The 22,335-nt window shown below is 55.5% G+C and overlaps 1 protein-coding gene across 2 annotated transcripts; it reads left to right on the top strand.

Annotated features, from left to right (window-relative positions):
- Positions 1 to 1,005: 1,005 nt before the first annotated feature.
- SLC22A8 (solute carrier family 22 member 8) lies at positions 1,006 to 21,883 on the top strand. Of its 2 annotated transcripts, none has more exons than XM_066251803.1 (11): positions 1,006 to 1,292; positions 2,056 to 2,395; positions 13,708 to 13,811; positions 14,320 to 14,474; positions 14,984 to 15,152; positions 17,452 to 17,575; positions 17,780 to 17,895; positions 18,835 to 19,049; positions 19,661 to 19,769; positions 19,916 to 20,119; positions 20,206 to 21,883. In XM_066251803.1, the coding sequence occupies exons 2-11, from the start codon at positions 2,060 to 2,062 to the stop codon at positions 20,303 to 20,305; spliced, it is 1,632 nt and encodes a 543-aa protein (XP_066107900.1). In that variant the 5' UTR covers positions 1,006 to 1,292; positions 2,056 to 2,059; the 3' UTR covers positions 20,306 to 21,883. The 2 variants fall into 2 exon arrangements, with proteins under 2 accessions (XP_066107900.1, XP_066107899.1); XM_066251802.1 differs by having other exon boundaries at positions 2,036 to 2,395.
- Positions 21,884 to 22,335: the final 452 nt, after the last annotated feature.

The raw sequence follows: 22,335 nt of genomic DNA, 5'->3' as shown, positions 1-22,335 counted from the left end.
GAGGAGAGTGGGAGGAGGCTTCGGGAGGGGAGGGGCCCAGCTGGAGCCCGGGGACCTGGATGCGCCTTGGTGGAGAGAGAGCCAGGTGGGGTGACTCTGCTAAGGGAGAAGCAGCGCACGGCCCACAGACTTTGTAGAAAATGTTGGCTACAAGGGACAGAAGTGAGCTTAGGGCCACTGCCACTTCCTGGCCGGGGGACCGTGGGCGGGTTACTTTAACCTCTCTGTGCTGCATTTCCCAGGTTATAATGCTAGAATGAATGGTCACAGGGCGGCTGTGGGGGTCCAATGAGCCTCTGTTGGTTGCTAGGAAGTGGGGGCTCAGACCACAGCCTCTGATGGCGAAAGGGCGGGAGGAAGTGCGTCGCCAAAGTCCCGGAGCAGCTCTCGGCGAGACGGATGTTTGATTTGGTTTGGCTTGTTTGTACACTGCTCACAAAAATTCGGGGATATGTTATCACTTCCTCTTCATTTTGAAAGGTCCCCTAATTTTTGTGAGCAGTATATTTCTTATATTATTATAAAATTAAAGTAATATTCAGAGAGAGAGAGAGAAAAACAAAACAATAGAAACTGTGATTTGACCCCAACAGGAAACAGAGTGTCAGAAGAGGAGCCTGCCCACTGAGAGCGGGCTGGGGAGGGGCGTTGGTCTGAGACGCAGACAGGGGCGCTCTGGCTGCCCCAGGGGCCCAGGGGGTGACAGCCCTGAGCCCTTGGGGACAGGTGCAGGTGACTGTTTCTTCCTGGGCGTGCCCTATCATTTCCTGGGAGGCACGTCCCCAGACCCCTCCGAGAGGTGCCAGGCAGAGGATGCTGTGTCCTGGAGGACGTTGTCTGCCCACAGAGAGTAGCGCCTCTCTCTGGCTACAATCAGCTCTGAGTCCTCAGAGCATCAGCTCAGACAGGACCCTGGGTCCTCCGGACCTGGTCAGACCGCTTCCCAAACTCCTCCTTCCTTAAGCGAGCCTGCCCAGTGCCCCGAACCTCCCGATCCTCTGTCCGGCCAGCAGCTCCACCAGCCTCAGCCCCACCATCTGCCCAGCTTTGCTGAGGCAGCCCTTTGAGGCTTGATGGGTCCACACGGGCGGGCCCTTAATCCTCAAAAGAAAGTCAAACATTAGCCCGGGAAGCAGCTTATGGCTTATATAAGCCCCCCTGGGGAAGGCACAAACACAGCTTGTTGGAGCTGAGCTGCCCGGCTATAGCAGCTGCTGGACCCTGGGACAGAGCAAGGCTTTCAGTCGCATCGACCACCAGTCCCGCCGGAGCAAGCCAGGCCCAGCTAACAGGTGAGGAGGGATGGAGACCCCTCCAGGCCCGGGTCCCCAGGCATCCCTGAGAAATGCCCAAGGCTCAGCCCTGCTTCCTCACTGTGGCTGGCCAAGTCCTTCATGCCCTCTGGGACCTGCCTGGGTCCTTCCTGCTACCCCAGTAGAGCGGGTCTAACTAACCCCAGGGGACAGTCAGAAGCCAGGAGGCTCTGGACTTGGGAGCCCTTTCTTAGCAGACAAGCTGAGGTAACCCCGGGTCTGCTCAGAGCAGCCAGGGACCTCCCCCACCCATGCCACCATCCATCCTGCATGGCCAATGTCCAAGATCGGGCCCTTTGGTCCCCACTGTGTGACCTGCACTGCCCCATGCACGCAGCACGTGTGGCCAGCCTGACTGAGCACACACATATTCATGCCCCCGAGTCCACATACGTGCACGCGCACACCCAACTCACACAGCTGTGCCCATAAGCTTCCTTCTAGATAGACACATCCTTGCAGACCCCTGTGGACACACACTTATGACCTCACATCTATATACACAACTGGGCACAGCTTCACGTCCTACTCATAAACCTGCGGGCACACACAGCTCAGCCCCCACGTCCTTACCCGTTGATGCACACATACAATGTGCCATACACTCGCGCTCACACACACAGCTGGCACCCCCCCACACCTGTGCTCGCACCCCCACCCGCAGGCCCACACGTCACGCACGCGCACACATGCCTCCCCCTGGCCCCGTGCCTCGCCCACAGCTCTGGCTCGTCTTGCTCAGCGCCATGACCTTCACCAAGCTCGTGGACAGCGTGAACAGCAAGGGCCCCTTCCAATTCCTCCTGATGGTCCTCATGGGCTTCCCAATCCTCGGCCTGGCAAACCACAACCTGCTCCAGATCTTCACGGCCGCCACCCCCGCCCACCACTGCCGCCCACCCCCCAACGCCTCCGCGGGGCCCTGGGTGCTCCCCACGGGCCTGAACGGAAAGCCGGAGCCCTGCCTCCGTTTCGTATACCCGCCCAACGCCAGCCTGCCCAACGACACCCGGCGGGCCACCGAGCCGTGTCTGGACGGCTGGGCCTACAGCATCGGCGTCAGCGACTCCATTGTGACTGAGGTACGCCCCGAGGCAGCCACCCTGCGGCGGGAGTGGACAGGAGGGCAGGCGCTGGGTAGGCAGGGAGGGAGGACCTGGGTGCAGATGTGTACCAACTGAAAGGCTGGCTTCTTCCCACTCAGGGTGCCAGCATCGCTTGAGCAAGCCGCCCACTCTGTGAAGGGCGCGGCGCTAGGCTCCGGGGACACAAAAATGCACTGTCCTTGCTCCCGTGGGATCCACCACCGAGTGGGGGGGGGTCCCATCAACTACTGAAAGTACCCCACAAAGAACTGTGCGATTGTTACTTCAAAGGCCTTTGGGCAGTGACCTTAGACTCTGGCCTACCCCTGAGCTGGGTGTGGGGGCAGGAGGGGGTAGTGGCACTCAGGGAAGATTCACTGAAGAAGTGACCCTGGACCTGAGATAAGAGTGTTGGCAAGAGTTAGCCGGCAGGAAGGGAAACGGGAAAGTTCCATCCTGTTTGTACAGAGGAGGCCCCAGGGTGGGAGGCGAGTGGAGGAGGGAGTGGACAGAGTGTAGTCAGATCCAGAGAACCTCTCGTTCGCTCCCCCAGGCAGCCCTGGGGTGATCCTGCCCCCAGCTCGTTCCTGCCTTGACTAGTCACCGACCCCTCCACCTGCCAGCTCGGGCAGCTAGAGTTCAGTCAGACTCTCGGAGGCACTGGTGGGCCAGTCAAAGACCAGGGCAGGAACTGGTGTTTACTGAGCATCTACAAACTGTCAGGCTCATGTTGGTGCTTTGCAGACATTGTCTCCCGATTTTACTCCCACGGTGATAGTCTATTGAAGGTGATTATACCTCCTTTTACAGATAAAAAAAAAAAAACCTAGGATCGGAGAAGGGAAGTGAAGCGGTCAGTTTCAGGAATTGGGATTTAAAGTTAAAGCCCATTAGAGGTATGGGTGTCTCTGGCAGTTCAAAGAAGGAGAAGCCATGGACTGTTAGGGGGCTTCCTGAAGGAGAGTGGAAGCCAATGTTTCCCTTCTCCCTAGGGAACCATGAGCTCTTCAAGGGCAGGATCTTGCTTTTGCCTCATTAGAAGAACTGTGTCTTCAAAGTCTTTACCCAGTATCCATCCTGTGCTGGGCACACTATGTGTGTGGGCTCCAGGAATCTCAAGAAAAGGCAGCTCAGGAGGGAGAGTATCATTAGTATCTCCGGATCAAAACTCGGAAAACTCGGGGGTAGTCTGGTTCCGCAGCGTTCCCGGGCTACACGCGGTTCGGACCTGGCAGGGGTAAGAGCTGGGTGTCCAGGACTCCCTATATTCAGAGGTATAACTATATATCCTTTGTCTGATGTCTAGTTAGTGATATATAAAGCATTTATGATGTGCCAGGCACTGTTCTAAGTGTTTTCTAAACATGAACACTTTCAACCTTCCTGACAACACTATTAGCTAGTTAGGGTTATAAGCCCGTTTTTCAGATGGGGAAACTGAAGCGCGGAGAGGTTCAAGGGCACAGCACTAGTGGTAAGTGGCAGATTCAGGGTCTGAACACAGGCACCCCCTGACCCCGGAGCCAGTGCACCTAACCATAATGTGCGCTGACTCTCGAAGCCCCCAGATGATAGTTCCTCCCTGTCATATGCACTTTTGCTTCCCAACACCAAACTGAGTTTGGATACTGAGATGCACTCAGTATCCTGGCGGGCTACATGCGTGATGTTGAGGATGCAGAGTCTAAGAACGCCGGTGCCCTTCCGGCCGCCCAGGAGCCCCCCTCTAACGAGGGGACGGACCCAGCCCTCGAGGATTACCGCCAGCGGAGCGGGACCAACAAGCTTCCCTTCCCGGGGCAGGGACTTCTCCGCTGTGTCCCCAGCAGCTGCAGCAGTGCCTGGCACATTGTGGTGTGAATGGGTATGAGCTTTATAAAGTCAGAGTGTTCTGGGAGCCCCGAGGAGGGAGATCTAACCAGCCCGGCGGGGGGCTGGCGGCCAGAAAGGCCTGCTGGAGTCAGCAGCGCCTGGCTGGGTGTGAAGCAGGTGTGAGAGCCAGCAGGCTGAGGCAATGAAAGGGACACGACATGGAGTCAACGCATCAGTCACGGAAGCAGGAAGACAACACAGCAGTCAGGACCGCAAGAGAAGGAGGAAGGTTGGAGGGGCAGGCCACGGGGCATGCAGGCCCCCAGACAGGGGACAGGAGAGGGTAGCAGGAGGGCCTGGTTTGAGAAGGAGAAGTTGTGGTCTCTGTCCCAAGGTGACAGGGACCACTGAATTGGTGTTGAGCAGGAGAGTGGCGCTGTCAGGTCACCTCCGAAGGGTGGCACTGACTGCAAGGTGGAGAGTCATAGTCCAGTGGCGGGAGACCAGCTTGCAGGTGGTCACGGCTCCAGGACAAAGATGACAGCTGGAAATGCAGCTGGGATAGCTACCAGAGAGGCTAAGGAAGTGGAATCGATGGGACTTTGAAACTGAATGGATTTGGGGAATGAGAAACAGAGTGGGAGTCCACGACCCCCTGCTACCTGTAAATAAGTTTCCAGCCTGACCAGGCGGTGGCACAGTAAATAGAATGTTGACCTGGCACGCTGAGGTCCCAGGTTCAAAACCCCGAGGTCGCTGGCTTGAGCACAGGCTCATCTGGCTTGAGCGCAGGGTCACTAACTTAAGCATGGGATCACTGACATGACCCTATGGTTATTGGCTTGAGCCCAAAGGTCACTGGCTTGAGCCTAAGGTGACTGGCATGAGCAAGAAGTCACTGGCCCTGCTGGAGCTCCATGGTTAAGGCGTGTATGAGAAGCAGTCAATGAACAACTAAAGTGCCACAGCTACAAGTTGATGCTTCTCATCTCTCTCCCTTCCTGTCTTTCTCTCTCTCTGTCTCTGTCTTTCTAAAAATGATAATAATAATAAGTTTCCAAATGTTTGGGTGACTAGCTATACATCAGTTACCTGGAAAGGCAGGAATAAAAGCCGCCATCCATGTCCTCCAAAAGCACAGAACATAACCAAAGGAATGAAAACTTAAGCAATTGTTTAATGGCTTAAAAAATGACAATTAGGCCCTGGCCAGTGACTCAGTGGATAAAATGTCAGCCCAGCATATGGATGTTCTGGGTTCGATTCCTGGTCAGGGCACACAAGAGAAGCGAGCATTTGCTTCTTTTCCCCTCCCTTTCCCCCTTCTCTCCCTCTTCCCCTCCCACAGCCAGTGTTGGTTCAAGCATGGCCCTGGTCACTAAGAATAGCTCGGTTAATCTGAGAGACAGCCTCAGGTGTTAAAAGTAGCTCAGTTCTCAAGCATTGGCCCCAGATGGTATTGCCCAGTGGATCCAGGTCTTGGGCGCATGTGGGAGTCTGCCTCACTAGCTCTCTTCCTTTCATCTACAAATAAAAAATAACAAAATAACAAATAATAATCATTGCCACCACTTCCTGTGTGCTTACCCCATTCCAGATAACCCTAAGAATTTTGCACATATTAACTCATTGAATCCTCACAACAACCCTTTGAGGTTAGCACCAGAGGTTAGATCCTAGTTTTACAGATGAGGACACGGAGGGACAGGTCACTGACCCAGGGCACCACATTTCACAGGTTGTGGAGAAGGGAGTGGAAGCCGGGCAGTCAGGTTGTACAGCCGTCCCTCCCACAACCCCCTTCCTTAAGACTGCACAACCCAGAGCCTAGATCCGCGACACTGACTGCGCACCTGCAGCCCCAAGGAGGCCATTGTTCTTGCATCTGCCTCCCCTGCTAGTGGGGGCTCCTGCAGGGCAGAGAAGGTCTCCCACCATCTTCACCATCACTGGGCTAGGTGCATAGTAAGTGCTCAGTTAACGCTGACTGAAGGCCATGCCCCCTGAGAGCTCAGCAGGAGAGATGCTGGGAAGTGGCTTCCCCTCCCGGGCACACCTTGGGTTCCAGAGATCCTGGCCAAGAGCATAGGTGGCAGGTCCTGTACGTGGGTCAAGGGTCAATTCACATGCCTGCCCTCCGAGTTCTATCAATTGGGGCTGAGTGAATCTGCATCCCAGGAAATGCAGGGGTTCACCAGATCTCAGGGTCCTGCACCAAGCTCAGGTCGGGTCTGTGTCAGGCTGGCTGCCTGAGGACTGTCAGCTATGAGAGCCTGTAGGAGGGGTCCCTGCCCAGCCAGGGAAGTGGCAGCGGCAGGACCCAGTCAAGCACTGATGCCAGCACAGGAAGGGAGAACCCCTCTGATGTTTCCATGTGTGGCTCTGTCTGTGGCATAGCCATGCTCCGTCTGCTTGGGCTGGAAGGAAGCGGGGTTCCGGTCCCCCACATGGCAGAGGCGGAGCAGTGGCCGGGCTTTACCTGGGGGTCAGTCTCTAGGGAGGACTTAGGGTACTGAATCTGCCCGCCCAGCTAAGGAAGGGCAGGGATGACTAAAGGACTGACTAACGAGGTCAGCCCTGGTGACCTAGTTAGTAGTGGCAACGGGCTGTCCCCCAGATGGACAGTGTGGAGTTGTGAGCCAGGCCAAGTGGCAAAGTTCACACCCTGACTCCACAATTCTCCAGAGCCATCACGAACCCAGGAGTGTTCGTTTCCTCACCTGTGAGACGCAGTAGGGAGCAGTGTACGCACTAAAGGAGACCATACAAAGCCGGCAGGGACCCCTGAGCGTGCCAGGGGTGTTCAAGTTCACTACCACTGTTGTTACTGTTACTGTTATTGCCGTCGTTAATAGAGATGGCCTGAGAACTGGGGGAGTTATTCCACACCAGAAAGGTAGGGGACCCCCAGGAGAAGAGGACTCAGCTGTCACAGCTGTCGCCAGGCCCAGGGTTGGGCCCCACTTTGCTGCCCCCGTCTAGCCCTCCTGTCCTGGAAATAGCGCAGGCCTGAGTGCAGGTCTGAGCTCCGACCCCATTGCCTGTGGGGAGTGAGTCACCTCTCCACTCACACCCTCTCATCTGTAGAATAAAGTAAGGGCAAGGGGAAGGGCGGGGGGCTGGGCTGCTGGTGGTTTGAGTGAGCTCAGCACCCGGAGTCCCTTCCCCTCTGGTCCCCTAAGCACTTCTGGCAGAGGTGACCATGAATTTTTTTTCTCTGGGTTCAGCAGAGACAAGGCTGGAATTTTTCAGAAAGAGCTTTGCTAAGACATTAAGTCTGGAGAGCGTGGGGAACAGGGATTGTGAATGAGGGCCATGTCCCCTCCGAGCCCGGCAGGAAACACGTGGCCCTTGCTGACTGTTCAGAAGCAGCTTACCCTCCAGGGCACAGGGAGCCGGGCCAAGAGCAGGGGCTGCGGGACTTGTGCCCTATCATGTGTCAGTTCACATCCCTGCCAGCCAGCATCCCAGCCTCAGCCGGGTTCCCTGTGGGCTCTGGATTCCCTGGAGGGGAACCACGGCCCACCGTTCCCACCCACTGAACCTCAGCCCTGTGGGGGCCCAGCTGGACCTGGGCCTGACTTTGCAGGAGCCAGCTCGTTCCTCTAAATTCCCTGCAATTTTTCTCTGGGCCTTGAGCCCTCCTGTCCCGTCTCTAGGGACACAAGATTCCTGTCCCCCTACACACGTCCCTGGAGGCTCCAGGTCAGCTACTAGAGAAGCAGAGAGCCTACCCAGTGGATCTTCCGGGGAAGCTGGCCTCCACCCTGGGAGGTTCTCCTGGCCAGTGTCCAGCCTTCCTCCACTGCTGCCCCCAAACCCCCGGGACTGCCAACTCCCAGACCCTGTCCGGCTCTGTCTGCAGCTCTACTCCAGCTCCAGGGCCCCCTTGCCCACCTCCGCCCTGCCCTGAGTACTCCTCCACCCAGCTCCCCTCCTGGTCTCCGATCCGGCTCCCAGGTAAGGGCCCAGGCGCCCCACCTCAGCCACAGTTCTGGCCCAGCCTGGCCCCCAGCGATAGCCAGCCGTCACCTAGAAAGTTCTAATCATGTGTGCAGGAGGGGCCTGGGGCTGTCCTCTGGGCCCTCCCAGGTCAAGAACTTACGCAGTGAGCACCTACAGTGTGCAGGGCTGTGGTCTGGTGCTTTGCACTTCTTTTATGAGCCCGCAAACCGCCCACTGAGAACATTATCCCCATTTTACACTGGGCTCGATCCCAGAAGGTGACCCCCTCAGCCACGATGGTGAAGTCAAACTTTTATGGGAGAGGCACAAGGCCCTGACTCCAAATCTATGCTGTTTCTCCTATATCACAGGTCCCTGTGAGCACAGGCCTAGCAATGCCTGTGCTAATCATAATAAAAGAGCTAGCCTGGAGTGAGCGCCAACTGGTTGTCAGACAGTGTCGGGCGCTTCTGGTTCCTTACGTTATTTACAACCCTAAGAGACAGGTACAAGTATTACCCCAGAGTTCAGGCAAGGCGACTGAGTCACAGGGAGGTTAAGTAACTAACCCAAGAACACATAGCTACTGAGTGGAAGAGCTGGAATTTATGCCCTTTTGACTCTGCCTTGGGGACCCAGTTTCTCTGCTCTGGCCCTTGGGACCCAGCACAGCCTTTGTCAGGGGTCTGAGAGCAGGGGCGACAGCAATTCTCTGCAAGGTCTGACCTGGTTCTAGAAAAGGTTGTTTCCCTTGTCCTTGATCTGGGCGGTAGGAACCGTGCTGTGGGGTTTCCGACAGAGTCAAACCCTCCACATACAAACACACACACACACAGCGGGGGGCCCATCCTGCTGATCAGCCTGGTCTTGATCGGAATGGCTCACCCTGACCTTTGATAGCGCGCCTTCTGCTTTGGCTCTGAGCAGCTGCCTGGCCTCTGATCCTGCTGCTGCTCAGGCGCCTAAGCCTGCCCCTCACCCTCTGGCCCTGGCTGCCTCCTCAGCCACGACTCCAGCCCCCCTGGGCTGCCTGTCTTAGAGCAGCACACAGCGGCTCTCCCATAGCGAACCCTCCCTCCTGCAGCCCAGAGCTCGGAGCTGAGCACAGGGAGGCACAGGGAAGCCATGGGCAAGAGCAAATCAGCAGATCTGAGTCTGAGTCTCTGCCTTGAAGTGAACCAAGCTATGCTTAGGCGAGTTATTTACTCTCCGCACCTGTGTTTTTGTCTGTAAAATGGAGATAACAAGAATACCTACATCTTCAGGTTATTATACCGTCGTTGGCAAAGCTTGCTCCTGAGCAGGGCACACTCTCTCCTTCTCCCCTCCCACCTTCCTGATGGGTCAGTGCACTCAGAAAGGCACAGCAGTGGGCTTCCCCACCCTCCCTTCCTTACCGGCTTCCTGGGGGCTCAGTAAACACCCCAAGAAAAGAAAAAAGAAGGTCAAGGACATTGCACTAGAAAAGGATACTGGGAGCAAGAACTCTATGTGGAGTTGCCAAAGTTAATGGGAAAGAGGTCAGCCCCGGCCATGCCAGGGGTGCAGCGGAAGCACGGGAAGCTCCCTCCAACCAGCAAGTGACTTTTCCCTCTCCGGGCCTCATCGGTAAAATATGAATAGTAACCCTGGCCCTGTTCACTCGTTAATTATTCATTGAACAGACATTAATGCTGACCGTGTGTCAACGATTCTGCTAGCTGCCGGGGAGAAAGAGTCAAGGAGACATCTCTGCCCACAGTGAGGTTACAGAATACCAGAGAGACTGACAAGTAAACAAGCAGCCAGAGTGCTATGTAAGCTGTGTCCTCCCGGAGGGAAGAAGAGGGTGCTGACACGGGAAGAAGAAATGAGGGGTGACGGTGAGCGTCTGACACGCTTCTCCGCGCTTGTCCATTTCACAGATACTTCCTGACCACCTGCTGGGGCCGGGCATCCGGAAAGGATGTTCCATCCTGACAGGAGTTTGCAAGGACTGGCAACGTTGCTAGAGTAAGGAAGCAATGGCAAGTGCAACAGCAAAGAGAAACATCATAGTGCAACGCGTTCACAGAATCACTGGTTCAGATTGTTTTATGGATTTGCAAATTTCCATCTGCAAATTTCCATTGTGTGGGATGCATCGTTGCCAGGATAGGCTAAGTTGCCAAAATGAAACAATAATTCAACGGCTTAAGGCAGGGGTCGGGAACCTATGGCTCGCGAGCCAGATGTAGCTCTTTTGATGGCTGTATCTGGCTTGCAGACAAATCTTTAATTAAAAAAATAATAATAACATTAAAAATATAAAACAGGCCCTGGCCAGTTGGCTCAGCGGTAGAGCGTCGGCCTAGCGTGCGGAGGACCCGGGTTCAATTCCCGGCCAGGGCACACAGGAGAAGCGCCCATTTGCTTCTCCACCCCTCCGCCGCGCTTTCCTCTCTGTCTCTCTCTTCCCCTCCCGCAGCCAAGGCTCCATTGGAGCAAAGATGGCCCGGGCGCTAGGGATGGCTCTGTGGCCTCTGCCTCAGGCGCTAGAGTGGCTCTGGTCGCAACATGGCGACGCCCAGGATGGGCAGAGCATCGCCCCCTGGTGGGCAGAGCATCGCCCCCTGGTGGGCGTGCCGGGTGGATCCCGGTCGGGCGCATGCGGGAGTCTGTCTGACTGTCTCTCCCTGTTTCCAGCTTCAGAAAGAAAAAAAAATATATATATATATATATAAAACATTCTTATGTATTACAATCCATTCATTTCCTACCGCTCATGTTCATGGTTGCGGGTGTCTGGAGCCAATCACAGCTGTCCTCCGGGACAACAACAAATTTTTATTGAATAATGCATAAGGTACACGGGCCGTTGTATGGCTCTCACGGAATTACATTTTAAAATATGTGGCGTTCATGGCTCTCTCAGCCAAAAAGATTCCCGACCCCTGGCTTAAGGAATATAGAAGTGTTTCTCTTTCTCTTCTCATGCAATAGTTCTAAGACAGAGTATTTCAGGCTAATGGGTGACTCTTCTCCATAAGGTTATTTAGGGACCCAGGATGATAGCTGCTCTGCCATCTTCAACACGTAGTTTCCAGAGTTGCTCTAGTTGTCACCATTCCCACCAACAGGAAGCCACAAAGTATTAGAAGTCTCTCTAGACCAGTGATTTTCAACCTTTGTTTCTCACGCACTCATAAACTAATTACTAAAGAAAAAGGGGCCCTGACCTCTTCTTTAGTAACTAATTTATTTGTGCCATGAGATGAAAATGGTTGTATTTAGTCAGGGGCACTGACCTTAGTAATTAGTCTGTGTTTGTGCCATAAAAAAAAAGGTTGAAAACCACTGCTCTAGACACCCACCCCTCACTTCCGCCTTTACCCTTCTCTTTCCCCCACCCCACACACAGCTCACGGAGGGTCCCTTTCCAGCCAGAAAAGCCCAGGGGGTTCCCTGGCCATGCTGGGCCACTCTGAGACAGCTGAAGGACTCAGTCTTATCCACGTGCGCTGGTCTTTCCTTACTTCCAGCAGAGGAAAGTGTGGTCCTTCCCTTAAACTGTTTTACTTTCCAAACATTCTCGTGAGGCCCTTCTAGTGAACAAAATTCTCCACCTCATTACACAGGCAACTCTGGGTAATTTGACAAAGCATGCATGTTGAGGATTAGCAGGAGATTAGGCCAGACAGGTAGGCAGGGGCCAGGGCATGAGGGTTTTATAAATGTGTTAATAGAGCTTTCTCTTGACTCAAAGGGACAAGAGGAAGCCAGTGACTGCTTGAGGCAAGACAGAAACCTATTGGAGAGGTGTTTTAGAAAGTCATTGCAATGATCAGGGAAAGAATGGATAGGAGAGACTGAGATCAAAGCCTGGGAGACCTGTCAGGAGATGGCTGCAGTAATCCTCTCTGGGTCTCAGTTTTCTTATCTGCAAATTTGAGGTGACAGTGCCACATCATGAGGGTGTTGTGAGGATGGAAGAAACGAAGGCCTGGAAGTGCATGGTGTGTGGTAAACCCTCTACAACCAGCTATCATTCTTAATCCAAGAGCGAGATGGTGAGGTCTACCTTCAGAGAGTAGTTGTAGAAACAGAAGAATCCAGATTCAAGATACATTAGAAAGTTAGAAACTGGAGGGTTGAGTGATTGTGAAATGGGAGGAAGGAATTAAAAGAAGGTTACCAGTCACTGAGATTGAGACCTCCGGGGGGGGGGGGGGGACAAGTTGACTACATCATACAGGTGGAGATTTCAAGTTGACAGCTGAACTTCCTGCTCTGGTTGGGCTGAAGATATGGATTTGAAGTCCATTATAAAATAGTATTGTAGGCCCTGGCCAGTTGACTCAGTGGTAGAGCATCAGCCCGGAGTATGGATGTCCTGGGTTCAATTTCCTGTCAGGGCACACAGGAGAAGTGACCATCTTCTTCTCTACCCCTCATCCTCTCCCCTTCTCTCTCTCTCTCTCTCTCTCTCTCTCTCCCTCTCTCTATCTCTATCTCTATCTCTCTGTCTTCCTCTCCCACAGCTATATCTCAATTGGTTCAAGCACATCAGCTCCAGGAGCTGAGGATGGCTCCATGGAGCCACCGCCTCAGGCACTAAAAATAGCTTGGTTGTAAGCATGGCCCCAGATGGGTGTTGCCAAGTAGATCCCAGTTGGGATGCATGTGGGAGTCTGTCTATCTCTCCTCCTCTCTACTGGAAAAGAAGAAAATAACAGAACTGAGGCCATAGGAGCCAACGGCATTTCCTCGGGAAAGCCGGTAAGAAGAGAGGAAGATCCAAAAAGAACCTGGGGAAGTGCAAGGGATCGAGCAGAGCACAGAGAAGAAAGCAGGACACCAGGGTCGGGGAGAGGTCACAGGGTCAAGGGCTGCCAAAGGCTAAGTCAGGTCAGGACCCAGACAGTCCCACTGATTTGGTGGGAAAGACATTGTCGGTGGCTTTGGGAGCAGTTTCCGTGGAGTGGGGGAGACAGAACTGAGGAGGAAGCGGGAGGTGAAGAGGGGGACAGCAAGTGTAGCGCCTTGTTCAAGAGTTCTGGCCTCAAAGGGAAGGGAGGAGGGGAGTGGACACGGAGGGGAAGGAGGCTGTATAGACGATGGAGAGACGAGCACATGCACATGCCGACGAGGAGGGGTCAGGAGCAGGATGAGGATGTGGGGCGGGACGAGGTGGCGGCCCTGGAGGAGAAAGGGTAGGGAGGGTCCAGGGCACAGCAAAAGGACTGACCTTGGACGTGTGCATGACAAGCGGGGAGCCACGGGGACACAGGCAAGCTTGGAGGGGCTGAGGATAGACCCGGGTGTGACCGTTGAGCAGACTTTGTAAGTCGTATGACAGGCCACACTCTTAGAGGGATGTTGTGAATGCAAAGCCCCGGGACCCAGAGATCCACAAACAGACCTAAGGAGCCCGGAGCCGGGCGGAGAGGGAAATGGAGTGTAGGAAGCAGGGGCCAGGCTCGGCCCATTCCAGTGAGGTGCTGGGGAATGCATGTGTGTGGGGGGCCAGGCTGAGCACAGCCCAGAGGTCCGGGCGGCACTGAGCACGCTGGTGCTCCCTCTCTCCTGTGCAGTGGAACCTGGTGTGCAAGTCTAACAAACTGAAGGAGATGTCCCAGTCGATGTTCATGGCGGGCACCCTGATCGGGGGCATCGTGCTGGGAGGCCTGTCTGACAGGTGAGACACTGGGATCTGTCTGCCCAAGGGGTGCATAACCCATGGTGACAGCCTTGACCTCCTCTGATCCCCCCCCCAAAGATCCGGGGGCGGCAGGAGGAATGGTCCTTGCCCTGCAGCCTTGGGCAAGTCCCAATCCCTCTCTGGGCCACAGCCTTCTCTCTGACCCAGAGCCCTTGCAATATGAGTCTTCCGGCCTCCCCGGACCCAGTGCGGAAAGCCTCCAGTGGCTGTGTGAATGGAGGGGGGGACGGACTGCTTAGAGATGGATTGACCCTTTGACCCCTGCTCCGGCAGCTAAGCTGGAGGTGGAAGAGATCACTCATTAACTAAAACCACTAATTGCAAACTTGCCCCTAAATGCAATTACTAACAAGGCTCTGTCTGGGAACAAAATTACATGCCCTGCCGGGCATCCTGGGAGGTGGGAGACCCCGCCGGCCTGCAGAATCACTGGCCTTAGCTAGTCCACAGCACTAACCCAGCCCTCCTCTGCTCCGAGCCGCAGGTTTGGCCGGAAGCCCATCCTGTCCTGCAGCTACCTGCTGCTGGCGGCCAGCGGCTCGAGTGCGGCCTTCAGCCCCTCCTTTCCCGTCTACACGGCCTTGCGCTTCCTGAGTGGCTTCAGCATCGCAGGAATTACTCTGAGCACGGTGATCTTGAGTGAGCCACAAGGGAAAGGGGGCAGGGGACCACCAGCCTGAAGCCGAGAGGGAGTAGGGTCTGGGCCTGGCTCAACCACGGGCCCCCTGTGGCCTTGATAAAGCAAGGTGTTGCCCTCCTCAGGAGGACCTCAGAAGCCCCCTCTGGACATAGCAGCAGCCTGTATGGTGGCAGCCGCTACCAATCCTGAGCTCTTACCCGGGGCCTGCTCATGATCTCATTCAGTCTACACTTAAGTGAGGGATACTATTATCCCCATTACGCAGATGAGGACATGGAGGCAAAACCAGAGGAGTCACTGGCCACTGGAGAGGCAGTCAAGAATACAGGCTTGGCAGTCAGACAGACCTAAGTTTGAGTCCTACCTTCTTGAGTTTCAGCCACATCATCTGTAAAATGGGGTCGATGAACCCTTGGGATCAGAGACCAATCGAGTAGCCAGCGGGGGGCAGGAGGTGGTCCTCAGGACCCAGAAGGACTCTAATCTGGACCTTGGGCTCTTCCTACAGATGTCGAGTGGATGCCCACACGGCTGCGGGCCATTACGACTGTGGGGCTCGGCTACTTCTACACCCTTGGCCAGTTCATTCTGCCTGGCCTGGCCTACGTCATCCGCCAGTGGCGCTGGCTACAGTTAACAGTGTCCGTTCCCCTCTTCGCCTCCTTCCTGTCTTCTTGGTATGTGGCCATCTTCCCCTCACCTCCCTCCCTGGGCCTACCAGAACCAAACAGGGAAAGCCCAGGCCTGAGCAGGCTGGCCACCTCTGTCTGCGCGGACCTCCCTGTCCCAGAGTCAGGAAGGGTCCTGCAGGGGGGAGGAGTCACCCCCAGAGGCGTGGCGCAGGAGAAGCAGGGGTCCCGGGTGCACTATGGGGCTGCCGCCGCCATGGAAGAGGTGCGTCGAGATGGGCGGGATGGGGCCAGGCGGCAGCCAGGAGGCCTCAGCTTCCTGTGCGGGGCCTGAGACCACCTTGGACGGGTCGGTGGTGCTGAGAGGCCTGAGCAAGGTTCTGCTTGTGAAATAACAGCCCAGAAAGACAGACCCAAGTGGGTAAGGACAAGAGACATAAAGGAGGTGACTGTAAGGGCAGGAGGGTCCAGGGCACAAGTTTGAGAGGCATTTTGAAGGAAAAACCACAGTTTGGGGAACTTCTGGATTTGGGGTATGAAGGAGAGAACCTGGGAGAAGTGAGGTGCCTCGGTCAGAGACCCCAAGTAAGTCCAGAGCTCGTTATTAGCAGGGTGAGCTGGAGGGCACATTGACGACAGGAAACGCATCTCCGGAAGGTAGTTGGAGCCAGTGAACAGGAAATAACAGATGAACTCAGGAAAAGAACCAGTCTTGGAGCGGCTCTTGACTGCACACTCACCACGTGCAAGACCCTGTCTGGGCACGGATCTGTTTTGTCTTCTGTCCTCACAGCGTCTCTGTGTGGAGGGCACTATTGTTCCCATCTCACAGATGAGGAAACCGAGCCTCAGAGAAGTGAAGCAATCCCATGACGTTACACAGAAAGATACAGAACTGGGAGGGGACCTCCCTCTGGAAGTGAGAAATAGAAGTTTCTAGAGGGGATGGGCAATCTCAGGGTGACAGAGGTTGCCAGCAGGTTCAGGGTGGAGCCAGGAAATGTCCACAGCCTAGGGTGGGGGGGAGAAGGAGTGAAGAGTTGGAATAATGACAGGATCAACAGGGAACAGCCGAGTGCCTGGGCCCCTTTGGTGAGAGCAGGGTGAGCGAACTGTCAGGGCAGAACCAGGGACCAAAAGAGGGGGGAGCAGTGGGCCCTGGAAGCCACCGCTATCATCTGAGCACAGTGGTCTGAAACCAGGGGACCAATGTCCAGTCCCCCAAGAGTCCTGCTGGAGCCACGTCCCAGGCGCCTGCAAGGGCCACAGCTGAGGTTGATTTCAACTCAAACCAGACTTTTCCAAACAGCAAGCCTTTCTCCCCACACTAGTGACCCCCGGGGACTGCTCAGGGCAAAACAACCCTGAAACTACATCCCAGAGGGGAGGGAGAGTGAAGTTGGCTAGCTACTCACCCACCTTAAGACTCTATGTTGTTCTCGAATTCCCCCCACCCCCACCCCAGCAGAGTTGGGCCTTTGCAGGGAGAATCCAAGAGCCCTCAGACCCATTCCCGAGACCACAACCCGAACCTCAGCCGCTGTCCACGCTGCCCCTTCACCAGGGCCTGGAGTGCGGTCCAAGGAAGGCTGCGGAGGGGGCCCCACGGACCCTCCCTCTGTCCAGTCTCAGCTGTGCCGGCCCTTCCCCGGGCCCCACCTGCCTTGGCCTAGGGCCCAAGGCTGCTAGCTAAGGAAGACTCCCAGTGGTAACAAGCAGCCCAGGTGGGGGCAGAGGAAAGGCTCTTCTGCAAGGGAAAGAAGAGAACACTGGAATTTGCACTGGCTGCAGGCAGCCCACGTGCAAAACTTGGTCAAGTTTAAATCCCATGAGCTCTGCGGTAAGGCAGCTCGGGTTTCTGGGCCTCCCACCCCTCGACCCTGGCCCTACATTTTTTTTATTTTTATTTTTTTGACAGAGACAGAGACAGAGAGAGGGACAGATAGGGACAGACAGACAGGAAGGGAGAGAGATGAGAAGCATCAATTCTTCATTGCAGCTCCTTAGTTGTTCAGTGACTGCTTTCTCATATGTGCCTTGACTGGGGAGCTCCAGCAGAGCGAGTGGCCCCTTGCTCAAGCCAGCCACCTTGGGCTGCAAGCCAGCGACCTTTGGGCTCAAACCAGCGACCATGAGGTCGTGTCTATGATTCCACGCTCAAGCCAGCGATCCTGCGCTCAAGCCAGCAACCTCGCTCAGGGTTTCGAACCTGGGTCCTCCGCGTCCCAGTCCAATGCTCTATCCACTGTGCCACCACCCGGTCAGGCCCTCGCTCTACATCTTCTTCCAGCCTCTCAAAAGGGCTTCTGGTATGGGGTGAGCCATGTGACTTGATTCTGGCCCCCAGGTGGATACCAGAGTCCATACGCTGGATGGTCCTGTCTGGAAAGTCCTTGAAGGCCCTGAAGATCCTCCGGTGGGTGGCTGCCTTCAATGGCAAGAAGGAGGAGGGAGAGAAACTCAGCCTGGAGGTAGGGGCCGAGAGGAAGTGTAGTCCGGGGCAGACAGCGGGCTCTGCTCTCGGGCTGTGCCCTCCTCTTGCCTCCGTTTCCCCCGCTCACAAGCTGACCCCCCATCTGACACTCTGAGCAAACTCCTCTCCAGGCAGCGGGCCTGCCTCTCCCTCCTGCCTGCCAGCTGCTCACTAACGCACCCTCCCCTTCCTCTGCCCCAAGGAGCTCAAGCTCAGCCTGCAGAAGGAGATCTCCTTGGCCAAGGCCAAGTACAGCGTAGCTGACCTGTTCCGGACACCCGTCCTGCGCCGTGTGACCTTCTGTCTTTCCCTGGCCTGGTAACCCACGCCCCCCCCCCACACCCCAGCACCTCTGCCAAGGCAGAGGTGAGGCACAGGGACACCAGCAGGCTCACCTTTCAGGTGAGCAAAGCCAAGGGCAATTGCAAGAGGAGCCAAGAGACCCCCTGCCCTGGCTGCCCCAGCTCAGCCCCAAGCACAGACATCTGCTGCGTCCCTGCCCCACACCCGGGAACAGCCAGCACGGTCTGCTTTCTTCTGAGGAACAGCCCCCGCCACCCATAGGCCAAAGGTTACAAACCCCTCCACGAACCTCCACGGCAGCTTCCCCGTGCTGCGCCCCCCTCACAGCCCTGCATGGTTCGGCTCTGCCCTCTGCGACCCCGTAAAGCAAGGCCGGCCCTTGGGGCTTCAGACTTGAGGACAGAAGCTCTGGTTCTCCTGAGCCTTCCTTTCTGCCTGACACTCCACGGTGCCTTCAGAGCCCTTTCTGTGGCCTGGTTCCGAGGCCCTCCTCCATCCTGGTCATCCCTAAATAAGATTCGGTGTGTCCGGGAACTCTTCCGAAGCATCTCCACTCTTCCAGAAGGGAAGGTGCCTGGCCCGGGTGCACGGCTTGGCTGTCACCTCCCCCGTTCTGGATCTTGAACGATTATCCAACCAAGAGAGCTCACTTACCGCCTCCTTTGGTCTCCGAGAGTTCCTCCAGTCCTGATATTCTCTGGGTGCAGTTGTGTGGTACTTGGCCACCACCTCCTAGACCATGAGCATGTTAGACATACCCAGTCAACCCCAGCACTTTCTCACTGAGCCCAGACACAAGCTCAGAGACCTCAAAATGGCACTCGAGCCTCACCCACCGATCAGCTGCAGCTGGGACAGAAATGAAACTATTCATCATCCTGGTGACCCCATGGCCAGGACAGGGAAAGGCCCCAGCCTGGAAGCAGGTGCTAATCAACCCCTCCCCGCCCTCAGGTTTGCCACCGGTTTCGCCTACTACAGTTTGGCTATGGGTGTGGAAGAATTTGGAGTCAACCTCTACGTCCTCCAGCTCATCTTTGGTGGGGTTGACATCCCAGCCAAGTTCATCACCGTCGTCTCCATGAGCTATCTGGGCCGGCACACCACCGAGGTCATGACGCTAGTTCTGGCAGGAGGGTCCATCCTGTCTCTCATCTTTGTGCCCGCAGGTGAGGAGCTGGAGCTACCTCAGCCTCTGAAAGAGGCCACAGGCTGCCACGGGCTGGAAAACGGGGTGCCCGGGACTCCAGTGCTGCTGATCCTGTCCTTTGTTCACTGTGTGGCCTTCAGTAGGTCCCTGTGCTCTCTGATGCTCGGGTCTCTCCTCTAGAAAATAACTCAGTTGGGCTAGTTGATCGCGAAGATCCTTTCCAGATCTGACTCTGGAAAGTACGGTGCTGTCTGAGCGCAGAGCCCGGTGCTCACGGAAGACCCCACAACCTACTCCACCATGACCTTGGAAAAGTCACTTTCATTTCGTATGAATGTTTGCATGTTGATGCATCTGTATCCTTCCAAAGGAACTTGAGATATTTTAGGACAAGAGTACATAAAACAAAATATAAATGAGAATAGGGAATTAGAGCCAGGGAAAACACAAATACAGCAGAACACAAACCTGCAAAGCCTTAGGAATAGCGGAATGGTTATTAACCAGCTTTAAGTTTGGATCCGAGCTTCCCAGCATCCAAAGCAAAAAGGGAGATAGCATCTGCTGAGGAAGGAGAAGGCTCAGGTGCTCTGCAGCCCCAGAGCTCACTGTGTGTCCTTCCTTCTGCAGACCTGCAGGTCCTGAGGACAGTGCTGGCTGTGTTTGGGAAGGGCTGCCTGTCCAGCTCCTTCAGCTGCCTCTTCCTCTACACCAGCGAGCTGTACCCCACGGTCATCCGGTAGGTGCTGGGCCTGGGGTCGGCCTAATCGAAGGATCCAGGGTCAGTGGGATGGTGGCACCCTCCTGCCCACTGCCCAGAGGTCTCAGAGCTGTCCTTTAAGAACCCACACATGGGTCTCCAATCCCTGCTCTGAACCCTCCCAGGCAAACAGGTATGGGCGTAAGTAACCTGTTGACTCGCTTGGGAAGCATGACAGCCCCGCTGGTGAGAATCACAGGGGAGGTTCATCCCTTCATCCCCAATGTCATTTTTGGGACCGTCGCCATCCTGGGAAGCGGTGCTTCCCTCTTCCTGCCTGAGACCCTCAATCAACCCTTGCCAGAAACGATTAAAGACATGGAAAAATGGTCAGTCCCCGCCTCTGGCCTCATCAGCGCTCTGCCTTGGGGAGGTGGTCAAGGCCCAGGGCCTTTCCTGAGCTCTCTTCCCCTAGGTCCCCACGAGCAAAGGAGCCAAAGCAGGACCCGGAAGCGGAAAAAGACTCCCCGCGGATCCCTCTGCAGGCTTGTGGACTGGACCTGGTCCCCAGCTGAGGGCAGCAGAGCCTCCGCTCCCTGCCTCCAGAGACTAACCCCAGCCCCGTCCCTGCCTGCCTCGGGGCTCCACGGGCAACTTGGGGGAGGGCCCTGGGCGAGTCCATGCTCTTAGAATGAAGTCTTCTGAGATCTTGGTGAAGGTACCTCTACCACTACTGCGTCTTCCAGCCCAGCCCTGACCAGTTTGAAGATTCAGCCACCAGCGTTCCCATCCCCACCTGCCTTCCTCCTCCCCGCGGCCCAGGCCCCGCCATCCTCTGTCCAGCCTTCCCCCATCCTCTGTCCAGCCTTCCCCGTTGTCCCAGCTCCCTTCTCCTGAAGTCCCCTGGACCCCATGGCTCAATCCTAACAAAGGTAGCCTCTCTCCCCTTCCTGCCCTCCACCCCTTTCTTTAATGGGACGTTTCAATAAATGGCAATGAACACCTCAGGCTGCTCAGGAAGGGGGCCGGTCACTGTGTGGACGTGCGAGCCGCACACCCCTCACTGTGCTTGCAGGTGCAGGAAAGCATGGGCACACAGGTGCGCACAAGCCGGGCCCGTGTGAACACACGCATACATGTGTGGGTATGCTGAAGTAGGAGCACACCAGGCCGTGCACGTTAGTCTGCCAGAGCTACTATATCAGCATGCCGGAGACTGAGTCATTTAAACCCCAGACATTTCTTTCTCACAGTGCTGGTGGCTGGGAAGTCCAGGAGCAAGGTGCTGGCTCCTTGCTGGCTCCTGCCCTGATTAGAGCTCTCTTCCTGCCTTGAAGCTAGCCACCTTCTAACTGTATCCTCACGCGGAGGAGGGAGAGAAGAAGCAAGTTTTCTGGTGTCTCTTCTGTAGGGACACTAACCCCATCACGAGGGTCCTTCCTACCCGCGTGACCTCATCTAACCTAACTATCTCCCATTACCGTCGCACTAGAAGTTAGGCCTTCACCATATGAGTCTGGGCAGGAACACAGTGCCGCCCATAGCAAGGCCTGTGCTTGGGAACCTCACGTGTGTATCCACGTGCCTCAGAGAGCGTATGAGAAGACAACTGGACAAACCCAGCGTGGGGGCAGACAGACAGAGCTCCCTCAGTCTTGATCTTGGTGCCCTGCTTGCCCCAACCCTCTGATCCATGTCCCAGCCCCATGCCCCCAGCTTCATCTTCTATTTAATTGAGAAAACTTGAGCCAAACCTGAGCACCTTCAATGTCTGCTGCCCCGTCTCCTGAGTTCCCCTGGAAGCCCAGCCCTCCCAGTGGCGCTGCATCCAGCCTCTCCCACCCGCAGCTGTCTGCTTTCCTCCTTACGTCTCAGCCCACCCCCTCCCTCCTGGCTCCTTCTAGCACCAGTTAAGCTCAAGCCTCTACTATCTTAACAAAAACCAAACAAGCAGCCTGACCAGTGGTGGCGCAGTAGATAAAGTGTCAGCCTGGAATGCTGAGGTCGCCTATTCAAAAGCCCGGGTTTACCTCGCCAAAGCAAAACAACTACTACAAGTTGATGCTTCACGCTCCTCCCCCCTTCTCTCTCTCTCTCTCTCTCTCTCTCTCTCTCTCTCTCTCTCTCTCTCCTGTCTTTAAAATCAATAAATAAAGTCTTTTTTAAAAACCCACAAAAAACAAGCAAACAAAGCCTCCTTGGATGCCATATCTCCTTCCAGAGACCAATGGGCCTGAGGCCAGTGTTAATCCAGATCTCATTAATCACATGCTCCGTCATGGGCTGGGATTCAAGCACGGAGGTTCTAGTCCATTTCTTGGTTCTTACCCTGGGGAGGTGTATTATCATGAGGGTGGGCTGGTCCAGATGGAAGTCGAGCAGAGAAAGCTAGTTGCAGAGAAAGGATGAAACGGGTGCACAGAGAAAAGCAGAACAAGAGACAACGTGGCCCAGATAAACAGAGCTGGTGAGACCATTTGCATGATTCTTCAGGTCTCAGGTCCTGATCAGCCCTGGATGCACTTTCTGACCCTGGGTTCTAGTAAATGTCCCTGAATTCTCCAGGGAGAATTGTTTAAGCTAACCTCGAGGATTTCCATTCCTG

This window comes from Saccopteryx bilineata, chromosome 1 (genome assembly GCF_036850765.1).
Source record: "Saccopteryx bilineata isolate mSacBil1 chromosome 1, mSacBil1_pri_phased_curated, whole genome shotgun sequence".
NCBI classification, from domain to species: domain Eukaryota; kingdom Metazoa; phylum Chordata; class Mammalia; order Chiroptera; family Emballonuridae; genus Saccopteryx; species Saccopteryx bilineata.
This window is presented reverse-complemented; position numbering and strand designations above follow the sequence as displayed.

Bases quoted from the DNA above. Each gene is read 5' to 3' on its own strand.
- SLC22A8 (XM_066251803.1), top strand. From the start codon at position 2,060: ATGACCTTCACCAAGCTCGTGGACAGCGTGAACAGCAAGGGCCCCTTC. The intron at 14,475-14,983 runs GTGAGCCACAAG...CTCTTCCTACAG, and splicing joins TCTGAGCACGGTGATCTTGA to ATGTCGAGTGGATGCCCACA. The intron at 17,896-18,834 runs GTAACCCACGCC...CCCCGCCCTCAG, and splicing joins TTCTGTCTTTCCCTGGCCTG to GTTTGCCACCGGTTTCGCCT.